At 50.8% G+C, this 15,378-nt stretch overlaps 1 protein-coding gene across 3 annotated transcripts in view; it reads left to right on the top strand.

Moving 5' to 3' along the window:
* LOC147896494 (SUMO-activating enzyme subunit 1A-like) overlaps positions 1-14,902 on the top strand; it is a 58,290-nt gene extending 43,388 nt beyond the window's left edge. Inside the window, exons 8-10 of one of the 3 annotated variants that reach the window (XR_015541779.1) lie at positions 13,472-13,575; positions 13,672-13,793; positions 14,390-14,902. Coding sequence is in view for 2 of the 3 variants with exons in the window: in XM_087381701.1 (XP_087237827.1) it covers positions 13,472-13,575; positions 13,686-13,793; positions 14,390-14,491 (314 nt within the window). In the remaining variant the exon portion in view is untranslated. The remainder of the gene's footprint in view (positions 1-13,471; positions 13,576-13,671; positions 13,794-14,389) is intronic. The other 2 variants (XM_087381701.1, XM_087381702.1) reach the window with 2 other exon arrangements.
* Positions 14,903-15,378: the final 476 nt, after the last annotated feature.

Consider the following 15,378-nt stretch of genomic DNA (forward strand, 5'->3'; position numbering starts at 1 on the left):
CCGCGAAGAAGGAGATAGAGGAGTCATCCATACGTCCTGCGATCACCAGTGGGATACCACGGGGGGTGAACTGTCCCAGCCAGCGGGCGTCACCAGGCATGAGGACCTGAGGCTCAGGTGGAACCAACCAAACAGCTGGGATCGCGCCGTCGATCTCCGTGCGTCTCGCCTGGGCTCCACGTGCACCTCCAGCTGCGTCTGCAAGATCAGCCGTCTCCAGATGTCTGTACGTATCCCTCCAAACTCGAAGAGACCGGGCTGGCCCCCTCATCCAGCCGTCCCACCTGATATGTGATCTCTCCCCCAACTGAAGGCCCTCGGCATCTCTGACCTGACCGTTCCAGATAAGCGGCTGGCGATCGATCTCCTCTTGACAGCTAGGAGGGGACTGAATGAGACTGAGGCGGAGCCGCCTCCAAACCATGAGGAGGCTACGAACGAGTGGGGAACGGGGCTGAGTGAGTGGGGCGGAAGTGAAGATCCACCTGAGGGACGGTAGCCACTCTCCACCTCGGCGCGGGACACAAGAACCGACTCCCTGCTGAAGTAACATCTTCCACGTCTGCCCCCCCGGGGTCAAACCGCGGATGACAAGCTTGCCTAACAAGGCCTGACTCTGAAGCTCTGGATCGATGACCCCCAGGCCACCCTCAGCCTGCGGAAGAATGACTGTCTGCCAAGCAACCCTGGCTCTGGTATCTCTAAGACCATCCTCCCCGGACCAAAGGAAGTTCCGAACCAACCTCCTGAGCTGTGCCACGCTGGATCTCGAGAAACACCAGCAGGAAGCCACATACCAAGCCGTGGCTAGGAGGACCTGGTTAACTACCAGGGCACGACCTGCAAGAGAGCTTAGCAGTGCTCCAGAAAGCCAGCTTCCGTCGGATGGAGTCTAGCACCGGGAGAAACTGCTGAGCTGGCGTGATGTCTAGGCCAACCTGAAAGCCAAGGTATCTAGCTGTCTGTCCCCGTGGAATCCATCTGAAACCTAGAAATCGCCCCCACTGAGAACACGCCCCAGGGTCTGTGAGAAAACCAACTGATTTGTTTCAGTTGATTTTCGCACCAGCGGCCGAGCAGAAGACCTCCAGGGCCATCCGCACCCTCTCTAGCATCCTCTCATGGTCCTGGACATAAAGGGCTGTATCATCTGCGTACTCCGAGTCCAAAAGCTCCGTGTCCTCCCGGAGTGGAAGGCGAACACCCCTGATCCCTGTGGACCTCGCCCGAAGGTAGTAAGTCATAGCCTCGGCGAAGAAGAGAAACAGGTAAGGAGCAAGGGGGCAGCCCTGACGCACTGATCTCTCCAAGCTAAAGCGCTCACCCATCCTGCCTCCAATGATGACCCTGCTAGACGCTGTCCTGTACAAAGGTGAGATACCCTGAATCCAACCTGCCGGGAAACCTAGCCGCTCCAGAGTCCCCTCCAAAAAGGACCAGTCCACTCGATCGTAGGCCTTCTCGAAGTCGAGAAGTAGAATGGCAAGGTGTGATCCGCTGTGCTGAGCCCACTCCGCCGCCTCTGAAAAGGTGAAGACATTATCCAGGATACTGCGATCTTGGACAAAGCCTGTCTGAGTGTCATGGATGAGGTCTGGGAGTAGAGGCCGAACTCTGGCGCTGATCATCTTGGCGAGGATTTTGTAGGCAGTGGTAAGGAGAGTGATCGGACGCCAGTGGCGGATCTCCTGTCTATCTCCTCCCTTCGGGATGAGGCAAATCAGTCCCGAGGAAAGGCTCTCTGGCATCTGACCGCTGCTGAAAATCCTCTGCTGCAAGGAGGGGCTGATGGATCTGGTCCCAGAAGGAGGTGAAGAATGCCCGGGATAGCCCATCCTCACTTGGGCATTTCTGTCCGTCGATGGCCATCAAGGCCTCCAACATCTCATCCATGGTGAACGGTGCCAACAACGTCGCCTGCATGCTAGGCTGGACCAGGGATGGAATGTGCCTCCACACCTCCTCACGGGCACGACTAGCACGAGGGGCAAGCGGCTCCTGCTGGAAGAGGGTCCTGTAGAAGTCAGTGGCCAACCCCAGGACCTCCCCCGGATCCGTAACGATGTGACCATCCGCTGTCCTGAGACTCCGAAGCTGATCACCTGCAGCTCTCTGGCCATGCGTCCTGAAGAACTCCCTGCACATCCGGTCACCCTTCCGGGCCCAGAAGGAGAGAGAGGCGTGATAGGAAAACTCTGAGCGACGCTGGAGTGTCTCCTCCAGAAGGGCTCTGGCTCGAAGAGCCTGGATCCGAAGCTCCTCCAACCCCGGGGAAGCCTGCTGGAGTCGCTGAATGGAGGCGAGGTCCCTCCGAAGAGCTCTCTCTGCGCCCCACCAATCCTGTCGAACCTGTAGGGCTGCGAGCTGGCAGATCTGGCTGGACTCCTGCAAAGCCTGCGCCACCGAGTCAACCAGATCCACGCACTCGCCCCAGTCTCTGTCCCAAAGACTGCAAATACTGCTGCGCACGTCCACCCTCGAGAAAATGGAGTTGGGAATCCTGCATGACCGGGGGGGAAGGGCCTGGGCTGCCGAATCTAATGATAGGAGCACAGGGGCATGGTCGTACCCGCCTGACCGCCTCTGCTGATGGCCCAATCACTGACATAAAATCTATCAAGCCTCTCCAGGAGTCTGCCTCCTTCCCTGCGGAAGCCCCATGAGAAGTCCAGGCTCCCGTGCCGACGTCGGAAGGACGGGTCTCTCCAACTGTCCCTCCCTCCTGTCGCGAAGATGAAAGAGTCCCAAGCTGACTGCTTTGCCTGAGCCATACCTATAAACTCCGGACCTCTGCCCTGCTGGTCCTCCAAGGTCTCCAGATTGTTGAAGTCACCTCCAACAATCTAGGAATCCATGTCTGGAAGAATCCCTGTAAGTGTCCTCCAGAAGGTGGCTCTGCATCGGAGGTCTGTGGGAGCATAAATGTTGAGGATTCCTATTTTGGATCCCTCCAATTCCAGGCCTACCCAAAGGGCCCGGCCTGGGATCAACGTGCCATGACCGAAAACTCCCTGGGCTAACTGCTCGCACACGGAGGTACAGACACCCCCACTCCTCCCCTGTGCGCCGATCGAGGGCTCCCAATAAGTGTGGGAACGTCCAGGGAGAACCTTCCCGCAGCTACGGGAATGAGCCGCAGAAAGCTTGTGCTCCTGGAGCAGAAGTACATCCAAACGACCAATCACTGCTGGCTGAAGTTCCTGTCGCAAAATGAGCTTCCTGGGACCACGGGTGCCAGAAGAGTGAAACCCGTTCACATTCTAGGATACGAGGTGTAGGCTCATGGAGAGGGATGGGAGGCTGCGTCTGCTCGCGGTCGAAGTCGATGAAGAAGCAGACATATCGGAATGGAGGCGCTGCCGCTTATGAGAAGGTTTGGAGGGGGAGACGGGGTCGTCCTGCCCGTTCTTCAACACCTTCAGCAAAGGCGAGAGGCCTTTGGTGCCATGAGCAAATGCTTTCTCGAGCCAGCTCGAGATCTCTGAAGTAGTCATCCCATAGAAGGTTCGGAGTTTCTGAGGGGACCAAGCTCTGACATCCTGGGGGAGGGGCCATGACAGGGGAGGCCTGAGGATCACAATCAGTCGGAAGCGTTTGGCGGCGCCACCGCAGGCGCACATCGCCCTCGGACCACTGAGTCTCGAGAAGCTGCCCACCGGACGCGCCTATCCAGGAGCAAACCTGGGCGTGTGTCTGCTCTCTGAGAGCCTCCCAAACCGAGTCGTCTGTCCAGGTCTCGGTGCCATCGCTGAGGAACGTGAAAGCGAAGCTAGGGCCATCCCTAGGGGCCAAGGCGGCAATCTTCCCATCCGCCCCTTTGCGGAGCAGGAAGATACTGATGTCGAGACAAGCCGGGAAGGTCCCAAGGTCGGCCACATCCAAGTAGTCCCAGGGGCCAGATCTGTAAAAGTCTCGAGGAAGCTCTCTCTCCTGAAGCTGAGACCCATCAGAGTCTGCCACTGAGGGGCTAGCGGACAGGGAAGCCTGCTCCAGTGGTGGTGTAGACTCCGGGTGTCCTGCCAGCCGGGGGGGAGGGGGAGGAGGCTGAGGGGTAGGCGACTCAGACTCCACGGAGGCGACTAGCGGAGGAGGTGGAGGAGGAGGAGCGGGGGCTGCCCTCGGTTGGGAAGCCGACGGTGTAGCTAACTCTGTAGGAGAGTCGAGGGAGACGGGGGGGGGATGGGGATGCATCTGGAACTGGGGCTGAGAGGGAGGAGGAGGAGACTGAGGAAGAAGAGGCGGGGGCTGAAGCTGCGGGTCGGGAGAAGGGGGGTGAAACTGGGGAAGGGGCTGGGACTGAGTGGAAAGGGGCGGGGGAGCGGGAGAGAGGGGGATCTGAGGCTGTGAAGGGCGGGCTGCCGTCGAAGAAGAAGCTCTCCCAGGTCCCTGGGGCGGCTGCCTATCAGGTCTCTGGGGTGCTGCTGCAGGAAGGGTAACCTCTGCCTCCTTGCCTTTATCCGAAATCTTCTTGTTCTTTCCTCTTTTCCTTCTAACCTCGGTCCAACCGCCCACTAACTCCGGACCGGACTCCGGCTGCCTCGGCTCCTCCTAACGTGGCTGTCCGCGGGGGGGGCAGGGGCGGAGGGGGCGGGGGCGGGGGCGGGGGCGGGGGGGTCGAGAAGAGCTGGCGAAACGTGGACAAGCAGCCGCCAAGTGCCCAAAGCCGTGGCACCTCAGGTACTGACCTGGCTGTCCGGTGACTATCATGCTCTGGGTGATGGTGCCGGCATCTGTCACGATCTCGATCACTGCAGGGAGAGTCGCAGGATCTGCCACAGCCACACGGACTCGGGGGGCTCCTGCCGTAGTCACCGCGTCGGCGAAAGTGTCGTGCATAACCCAGCCAAAGTGGGAGCCCAAGTCCCTGACAATCGGCCGCAGCTCAGCAGCAAGACCTGGAAAAACTAGCGTCACTGGGTGGCGAGGTATACGGAACCGAACATCAAAATCCGCTGCGCTGAATCCACGGTACCACGGGACTATCATGATAATCTTTCCATCCACCGATGTGGGGGAACCGGCAATCAGGTTGCTCGCAGCTTTCTCATTGGAGAGTTTGAGCCAGAAGATGCCCCTTCCCATAAGGGCCACCTCCTCAATATGGCCATCCTCTAGCAGGAGAGTGGACTGGAGCCAGTCCCTGATGGCTGATCTGGAGGGAGAGTGTCCAATGACTCTGCCGTAAACAGAGGTACGGGCAAAGTCATTGGCAACCTCCTGAACACGAGATGATTGTTGCTCTGTCAGGATAACGCGGTAGGCATCTGGAGAGGGAGGGTCCGACTGGGCCTCCGGATCTGGGCAGGGAGCCGCCATACCGCCAAGACTAACTGCAAGCTTCCGATGAGGAAAAGGCTGCCACCCAAAAAAGGGGGGTCGAAGCGGGAGGGTGGAGCCTGGGTGTGGAGAGGATGGTTGCGGAGGCGGAAGGTGGAGAGAATGGAGGGCGGAGGACGGAGGGGCGAAGCGGAAGGCAGGGAGGCGGGGGTGACGCGGGGGGAGTGGGGGCGGAGAGTTGGTGAAGTGAGGAGGCGGCGGGAGCGCGGTGAGGCGGGGCGGGGCGGAAGGGTGGGGGTGGCGGGGTGGAGGAGTGGAGCGGAAGGGCGGGGCGAGGCGGAGTGAGGGGGCGGGGGGTTCGGGGGCGGGGGGCGGGGTGAATGGTGCAGGGTGCGGGGAAGACGGGGGGCGGAAGGGCGGGGGGGGGCGGGGGGTTGGTGTGGCGAGGGGGCGGAGAGGTGAAGCGGGGGGCGGGAAGAGCGGAATGGAGGCGGGGGGGGCGGGTGAAGCGAGGGGGGTCGGGAGGGTGAGGCTGAGCGGCGAGAGGGGGGGTGAGGTGAAGCGAGGGGGGGGTTGCGTGAGTCGAGGTGAGGCGGAAGGGGGCGGGGTGGAAGGGAGCAGAGAGGCGAGGGGGCGGCTGAGACGAGGGAGGGGGTGAGAGCGGAGGCGAGGGGCGGCGAGGGAGAGGCGAGGTGGAGGGGAGCGGAGAGACGAGGTGGAGGGGAGCGGAGAGGCGAGAGGGCGGCGAGGGGGGGTGAGAGCGGAGGCGAGGGGCGCAGCGAGGTGGGCGGCGGGTGAGGGGGAGGGGGGGCGGGAGGCGAGGGCGGAGGGGCAGGGGGTGGGGGTGGTCGAGGCGAGGGAAGGAGCTAGGGGGGAGGTAGAGCTAGCGGTGGGGGGGGAGGGGAAGCTCGCAGGAGCGCAGCAATGGGGAGAAAATAGAAGGACCGAGGCTTATGAGAGGACGGACTCTATTTTGTTGTTTTGTGGATTTCGAGAAAGCATTTGACACAGTTCCAAGAGGAGGATTATGGAAGAGAATGCAAGAAATAGGAGTCTCTTTGGCCTTAAGGGTAGGCATCTCTCGCATCTATGAAAAGGTATTATGCCGACTCAAACAAACACAAGGTATGTCTGATGTATTTGAGAGCAATATGGGAGTGAAGCAAGGTTGCCCTCTATCGCCTACCTTGTTTGGAATATGCATTGACCAACTGGAGGAACTCATCAATGAATTTGTAGTAGAGAAAGGGTTGCAAGGACCGCAATTGGGGCTTTGGACAGTGCTATTGTTGTTATACGCAGATGATGTCGTTCTTTTTGCATACGATCCGGAATCTATGCACAAACTTTTACAAGTGCTTAAGACTTTTTGTAGGGAAAGCGGGCTGCAAGTAAATGTCGGAAAAACAAAGATGATGGCAGTTTGTACCAATCAGCCTGAACATCCCCCTGAGATCACCTTTGATGGACAGATCATTGAGTATGTCAGCACCTTCAAATACTTAGGGGTTGATAGGCCGGCAGATCACAGATGGTGGCAATGTATACATAGAAGGATGGACACTGGTTGGAGGAAGTACTACCAGCTTGAGAATGATTGCAGGCACACCGACACTATGTAGTGCAGACAATATTATATGGAGTGGAAGTATGGGGAGGCAGCATTTGAGCCTCTACATGGAATGATATTGAGAAAATGCAAAAAGCTTTCCTAAGGAGACACCTTGGTGTCAAACCCACTACTCCATACTCAATACTTCTGTTGGAAACGGGAAGAAGACCAATTGAATTTCATGCATTGATCAGAGTTATGCAATACCTAATAGAGGTGCAGCAAATGCAACTTGATAGGCTGCCTCATAAAGCATGGAATGCTAGCACAAAGCTTCAAAAGAACTACAAAAGTAAGGTCATCTGCATAGGATGGGCAACCGACATAAGAAAATGGTTCAGCAGATGGAAAGTGGAAGCATATTTGATCATGCCGCCTGAAAAGGTCAACATGCAAGAGTTTCAACTATCTTTACTGAGCACTTTGCGGAATCACTGGTTGACAAGTGAAAAGAGGGTAAAGCTGGAATATTACCAAGACAACATAAATCCCACATGTTGGTCTACATACATGTCCATAGAGACTCATGCTCAGTCTTATATTAGCACACCTATCCCCCTTCTATATCGCAGAAACATCGCCAGGTTCCGTACCAGATCTCATACATTTGCCATTGAGCAGGGAGCTTGGATACACTAGCCTAGACATGCTAGAGTCTGTACCCTTTGTGACATGCAGACAGTTGAGACGGAGGCACATGTAGCTCTACAGTGCCCCTGATATGCACATATGAGGGAGGACTACCAGCAGATACTGGGGGACTCCGCTAAGTTGACATCAGTTCTCTCCACTGCCTCTCCGGCAGCATTGGGATCTTTTGTCACTCGTCTTTTTACCTGTCGTCAGGAACTCATAGACTTCTGACCTCTCTCCTTGAGAAGACTCTTTTTACATTGTATCGAGACGGGTCCCATGGGTCATTTTTGGCCCCCTGAGGACGCTAATAAACTCTCTTTCTTTCTTTCTTTCTTTCTCTCTCTCTCTCTCTCTCTCTCTCTCTCTCTCTCTCTCTCTCTCTCTCTTCGCCCCCCCCCCCGGAAAGTTCAAAAATGACTTCAAGTGCGTACAAGCCTTGGAATAGTCAAAACAGACTTAAAACGGCTTAAAAGAGCTGAAAACAGGCTTGAAACAGCTCAAATAGCTCAAAAACTGCACAAGAACAACTGAAAACGTCCAACACCCCTGGGAGAGTGAGAGGAGAGAGATGGAAGGTGGGGGAAGGGCATGCATACACATGCATGACAAATGGCACCTCCTCCTTGCCATTTGTCCCTTCATTAAAGTCCTAACCCCCATACCAAGGACAACGTTGTTTGTCCTTGGGCCCAACTTTTAGACCCCTCTTTTAAAGCCTTTGCCTTGCCCCTAGGACCTAGTGGTGCACCTAGACTTTGTCCTTAGGAACTTCTAGGAAGTGTGCACTTCCTCTAGCAGCCAAACCATTACAACAATTAACCATGGTTAACCTCAGGTTAAGCGTAGGTTGAGTTACGAAGATACTTTATATCACTTTTCACATCCTCGTGACATCAAGAACCTACAGACAACACGACAGGCCCAGTGATTCGTGCTGCAAGCGCAAGTGTGAATCTTGAAATTGATCATGCGGGTGGAAGCCAAAGACGAGATGGAGCGTAGAGTGTGAACCCCTGTCCGTGCTTTTGACAAAGACGAGATAGACTGTGCGATGAAGCTTGGGAGTCTTGGTATGACGAAGGAGACGGACAACAAAAGCATTCAGGCCCTATTGACACCGTACCGCCGTGGAGCTATGCCGTGGCCTGTTCGTCAACTCGTGTCTGCAACTGCTTCCTTCCCCTGCCCGCAACCGCATCATCCATCCTTTCCCCCGTCTGTCACCCCCGTCGTCGCTGCCCGCGTCGTCCAACCCGCGTCCCTCTCGTTGCTGTCGCCGTGCCGCGCTGTCGCCTTTGCCCTTCAAAAAACCTTAGCCTTTCTCCTAAGGTTTAGTAGTCAGGGTTAGTTGGGTCAGGTTAGGCCTGGCTAGTTTGGTTGGGTTCAGTTAGTGGATTGTAGTGGATTTGGTTAGGTTTAGTCAGTTTGGCTCTAGGTTAGGTTAGTACTAACTAAGGTTAAACGTTGGGTTAGATTGGTCTAAGACATTGCTTAACAGTCCTAAAGGTCCTAGGTTAGAGCTGTCCTAGGTGACTTAGGACCCCTTTTCCCAAAAAAACAGGGGCAAAAACTCAGAATTCCATCCTCTTTTAAGGGCTTTCCACAGCCCTATTTGGGCTCATTTGAACCCCGTTTTCGAAGCTTCTTTGACAACCCTTCTTTCGAGCCTCCTCTCCATCGACATTTTCGTGTTTCCACGCACTATCTCAGATGCTCATTACGCACGGTTTTGTTATCCATTTCTCCTTGCCTACATTCGAGCTCCTCTCTCTAGGGCCAGTCATCATGGCACCGAAGCGTGTCACTCGTGATATATTGCATGACACTGATGAGGGTGCTCAGTATGAGCAAGTGCCTGCCATAGTGGTTGCATCCACTGGTGGTGCAGAGGTTCCTTCCACTCTGCCTCTCTCTCTTGCAACCCGGGAAGTGCAAGCAGCGCAGACGTAGTTTCTGGATGCCCTTTCCTCTATGCTCCAGGGTGCTTTCTGCCAGATAGGATAGGAGTTCAGCCAGCAGCTTACCACAACCAAGGCTATGTTTGATACGGCTCTTGTCCAAATGGGACAACAGATTGGTCAGCAGATCACTTCTGCCATTGTTATGTAGGATAAGGGTAAGCAGTCCGCACCCCAGCACAGGGACCATTCAGAGAGTCAGGATGTTTTGTCTGCCCCACGCAGGGGTTTTATGGCAGATGCCTATCGTGCCTATGAGCATCAGTCTTCTGGACCATTGCATGTACCCCAGCTTGGGGATTATCTGGACATAGATGATGCATTTTCTGTGCCACAGAGCATCTCCTTGCAGGGTGTCAGGCCATCTTTTGGCTCTCAGCTTTTTGCATCTATGCAGGCTGAGCCGTCTCTTTTGGGCCGACCCGTTGGTGTGCATCCGGCTAGTGCTCCTTTTACCGCACCAGTGAGTATGCAGGCTGAGCCGTCTCTTTTGGGCCGACCCATTGGTGTGCATCCGGCTAGTGCTCCTTTTACTGCCTGGAGTTGGCTTTGGTTTATATGGCACCCCACACCCCTAGGAGAGAGGTCAGTCCTCTTCTCAGTCCTTTGGTATGCCATCATTTTGGAGAGATGCATTTGGCAGAGAGACCCAGCACGGGGTTCATGCACCTATCGCTTCGCCAACGAGCACATTTAGCCAGACGTAGCCAGATATGTAGAGATTGCTCTCAGAGTTTGCAGATGTGTTTGCTGATTTGCCATCACAGTTGCCTCCGAGAAGAGATGTAGATCATGCCATAGTCCTGGAACCTGGCAGTAAGCCAATCAATAAGGCCCCATACCGACTCTCTAAGGTAGAACGGGAAGAAGTGGAAACTCGAGTGAGCGACTTACTTCAGAAGAGTTTCATCACTCATAGCACTTCTCCTTTTGCATCCCCTGTACTCCTGGTGAAAAAGAAGGATGGTTCTTACTGTATGTGCATTGACTACAGAGACTTGAATAAGGTCACCATCAAAAACAAGTTTCCAATCCCCAGGATAGATGACCTGTTGGATGAACTCGAGGGTGCTCAGTTTTTCACTAAGATTGATTTGAGGTCCGGCTATCATCAGATTAGAATGAAAGCTGGGGATGAGCACAAGATAGCCTTGCGCACAGAGAGGGGACTGTATGAGTTCAAGGTGATGCCTTTTGGATTGACCAATGCACCCTCTAGCTTCCAGGCACTCATGAACAAGATTTTGCAGCCTCTCCTTTTCAAATATGTGCTGGTATTTTTTGATGACATCCTCATTTACAGCAAGGATAAGCAGGAGCATATTAGACATGTCAAGCAAGTGCTGGAAATTTTGACGTTGCATCAGCTTTATGCTAAATCCAGCAAATGCACTTTTATGGCACAAGAGGTTGAGTATCTTGGTCATATTGTGAGCAAGGATGGCATTCGAGTGGATCCTGCAAAGGTGAAATGCATTGAGGATTGGCCGCCTCTGAGACAGCCATACCTGAATCCCTTTTCTTTTCTTTAGCTATGCGTTTCTTGCATTCACCAATATAATGACCTGGCTTCTTGCAGTAGTGACAAATGCCCTTCTTCTTAGGCTTATTTGCATCACCTTTAGCCTTATAAGAGGGCTGTCCTGAATCAGCTTTATGTTGATGTGCGGGCTGATTGGCATGCTGCTTTTGCTGCCCTTTTCCTTTGGGCTTGAACTTAGAAAGCATGGCATGCTCGCCAGCCCGTGTCGCCATATTTCTTCTTGTCTACTCTTCTTGCAATAAAAGTCCTACCAACTCGTGAAAAGAGAGGATTGCTGCCCTCCCTCAATGACAAATTCAGCGAGGTATGGAAACCGAGATAAGACTCAGGAAGAGAATTCATAGTGGTGGTAATCATCTCTGAATCCGGAATAACTTCATCTATATTCAGCAACTATTCCCTCAAATCCTGAAGTTTTGTGAGGTGAGTGAAACCGATTTTCTGAAATACTTAACATTCATAACAGAGTTCCAGTAGAGTCGAGGTCTTGTAAGGCTTGTCTTGAGGTGTGAGATGGAAAGCTGGTCGAAACTTGTCAAACCCGTTGTGGTAGAGTCGTCCATCACGTACTTCAGTGGTCGGAGCTTTCCTTTGTGGCAGTTGTCAACACGTTTATTTGTCATGGGCAAAGGGCTATGGGGAGTTGCATCTGGATCGGAAAAGAATCCTGCAAATAATCAAGGGTTAGAGAAAATTCAGGCATGGGAATTGAAGAATGAGAAAGCTCTTGGGATTTCTGGGACGTGCTCTAGGAGTCTATTACTTGCGCCATGTAGATGTATAAAAAACAGCCATGCAAAATTGCAGATCGAAGGTGAATAATTCCAAGACTGTATGAAAGCGAGAATTGTTTAGCTTACATACAGGGGAGAATGAGTTCTTGGGTACGCATTTGAAGCGCGTGCAATGGTAAATGAAGCAATTACAAGCCTTGGGGTTGAAGGTTGACGATGATGACACAAAAGCAATACTATTCATGAGCCTGCCATCATACTGCTGCAAGTTGTTGACTATTTTGAGGGTAAATTCTTACACTCTTGACTTTCATGATATTGTGTCAATGTTGTTGAGCGAAGAGCGCATGATAGCGTTGGTGCCGGCTGGAGAGTTTGCCTATACAATTCAAGACAAAAGAAAAGTAAAAGCTGAGATAACAAAGAAAAGCGGGTCTGCAATTACTGCGAGAAAGAAGGCCATATTGAGAAGTATTGTGTAACTCGGTTGGCAAGCAACTCTCAGTTTTTCATACAAAAACTCAGCAAATTATGTGCTCCAAAATCAGGAAGGGAGTGAAAAGCAGCAGTGTTTCATCAGGAAGAGATCACAAAAAGTGGAGAGAGAGAGAGAGAGAGAGAGAGAATCGCACCACACTAGGGTCCAGAAATAAAGGCTTGAATAGCTTGATACAAGGAAAGCTCACAAGAGAGCAATAGAATTGACTAGTTCTGAAATCATACATAGAGCATGGAGGCTCCTGAATATCGACTTTGAGCCAGCCCATGCTTTTAGGTTTTACCATAAAGCTGGCTCGTGCTTTAGCTAAAATAGGTTGGGTTTCTGGAAAGCAAGGGCTTTCCCCGAAAATTGGGCGCTCCAATTGTTAGTGGCTCAAATTAAAAAATAAAATAAAATCCAATAATAATCAGTAAAAGAAAGTGAATGCATATGGGGGAGAGGAGACTAGTAAGAAGCAAGGAGAGAATATGAAGGGACAAGGACCCATTAATACCTGAGGGGAAGTGGAGCTCCTTGTTATACTTTTAAATACCCTTGTTATAGACAAGGACCATTTAAGTAGAGAGGGGAAGTCGGACTTTTAAATACGCTTGCTATACACTAAAATACCAAAAGTTTATGGAACTTGGTCCCAAAAAAGAGAGCCTTGTTCCAATATCCCATACAATATTCAAAGGTAGCTTGGGCTCATATCTACAAAAGGGGACAAGAATTTTTTGAGCTAAACCAAGGAAGAACAAAAATACTATGATAAAGGTGCATAGGTTGGCACGCAAAGCAATAAACATCATCGGGATTCTCTTGTTAACACTGAAGGATTCATATCGATTAGTTACTCGCAAGAACTGAAGTCTTTGAATTTTGAATCAAACAAAAGGAGCAATACATTCTTGTGATTTGAAAAGAGTTGGAGAAAGAGATCCTTTTTTGTGATTTCCTATAGCAAAATCAACTTACCATAGCCAAAATACAGGAATACACTAGTTAGTTTAATTTTCTTCAGAGATTAGCCTAGAGATGTTGGTGAGGATCGTTCCTCTCACCATCACATTTTCATTGAGGTCTTCCTCTACCATTCCAAGGAAACGTGTTGCCTTTTGGCTCAATTGGGGGAGGGAGAGAGAGCGGGGGAGGGCCCGGAGAGAGAGAGAGAGAGAGAGAGAGAGAGAGAGAGAGATCATGAACATTAGGCTTGTTCTGCTAGGGCAGTCATTGAGGAATTTGAGAAAGCCAATGCGAGGATGCCTGGTCAAATTTCTTCTGATGATTTAGCAGCAGTATTAGATCTGCGAAAGAGGCTCTGTGAATCACAGGTAGCATGGGATCTTGTATCGCATTTAATAACATCCCTTGTGCTGATTCTAGATTAATATCAATTTTTTGCAATCCTTTATTTCATGAAAGAGTAGTTTTGTAATTGCAGGGACTACCAGAGTCGTGGATACCTGAGAAACTGCTCCTTCAACTTTTAAATGCTGGAGTCAGAGAACTCCCCCCTGTGTGCGCAATTATGGGAGGTATACTTGGACAGGTATATTATGATGTCTACCTACCAAAGGAAATCATTTCTAACTTCTTAGTGTCACATGAGTCCTCTACATTGATACTCGTCAACTGTGTTGAACTTTGTGTCTGGTCGAATGCTTTATGTTTGTTACGTCTCCATTTTCATGTGGCTGTAGTAATTAGTTGAGTGCAATCTCAGTATCAAAGAACTGCCATGTTGGAATTTTTAACAGTTATTTTTAAAAAAGTCTCAGAAAATTGTTATATGTCATATATTTCCAGCATTACTAAGTGGTGCTGTCATTTGATTATAAGCTATTCACGCCAAAAACGATCGTGCTCTGTCTGTGCGATTACACACCTTCCTCAATTTAATGAAAGGGACTATAGCTTGTAGATGAGTACTTTGGGGATGGGGGTGAAAGACCCTTTTATTCGGTCTAGGTAAAGCCACAAGTTTGAGATTAAAAGAGAACCTCTTAATCCCAGGGATTTCAATATCAATCATACGTTGAATAAGAGACAATTATGAATTATGAGCAAACTCTATTGACACCAGAAGAATACGCTAATATCCGCGTTTTGCTGTATGTAACATGTGATTTTCTACTGTGGTGGCAGGAATTTCTGAAGGCCATGTCTGACAAGGGTGAACCTTTGAGGAATTTTTTTTTCTTTGATCCATCAGATGGAAAGGGAGTCATTGAGACTATCTCTAGATGAGATTTGACCAAATTTAACAGGCCATTATGTGGACTTTTGGCCTAGTTTCCTAGTGCAGCCATGAATATCATGGAGCTGAGCTACCAGAAGACAGTTACCACAAGAACTATAGTTTTGTAGATAATGTGAAAATACAGTCCAATTGTATCCCTGTGATGTTGGGGCTTGGAATACAGGCTTTTATTGGGGGACTTTTGATTTCAATCCGTTGCCTTACATTGGCATGCAATCTCTACTTTAAAATAATTGCTTTGCCAGTTTATTACACAAGCTATTTTGTATCTCTATCGTTGGCTTATCTAAACTTTCTTTGGTGCCTGCCTGTGAATGTGGAGTTGTGGATGTGTACGATCTCTCTGCATTGCTGAGCTCTGATCAAATCGATGTGAAGACTAATGCGGCAAGCACTCATTCAGACCTATGCCTATGCTTTCATCCCTTGAAGAATTTATGATGAATTTTTGGAATTCAATCAAACATCTCACTTCAAGCGAAGTAAGAATCATACTTCTAGATTTTCCAATATGCCATTCCACCATTTTCTTCATCAGAACAAATTGCAAGACTAGACGCAGATCCAGAAAGTTAACAAACAACAGTTTTTGAGCGCTTATTATAGTCTTCCTGTTTTTGCTGTGTGAATGGTTTGAGAATATTTTGTGTTATAAAGCGGATACAACAAACTCTGGAATATAGTTCATGTCAAATAATAGAATAGGAAGCTTTGACAGTGAGATTTTTTTAAATTATGCTTGAGGAATTCAGGTTGTTCTGGTACTCTTGCAGTGAGTATAGGAAAGGGCGCCAATCTTCTGTGTTATTGGGAACCTAAATTGTCACATGTGCATTGTGAGGGTTATGCTTTGTCTGATATTTGGATTTGTTCT

The sequence above is a fragment of the Dipteris shenzhenensis genome, chromosome 11, assembly GCF_047967505.1.
Source record: "Dipteris shenzhenensis isolate YYH24624 ecotype China chromosome 11, Dip_SZ_1.0, whole genome shotgun sequence".
Lineage (NCBI taxonomy): Eukaryota > Viridiplantae > Streptophyta > Polypodiopsida > Gleicheniales > Dipteridaceae > Dipteris > Dipteris shenzhenensis.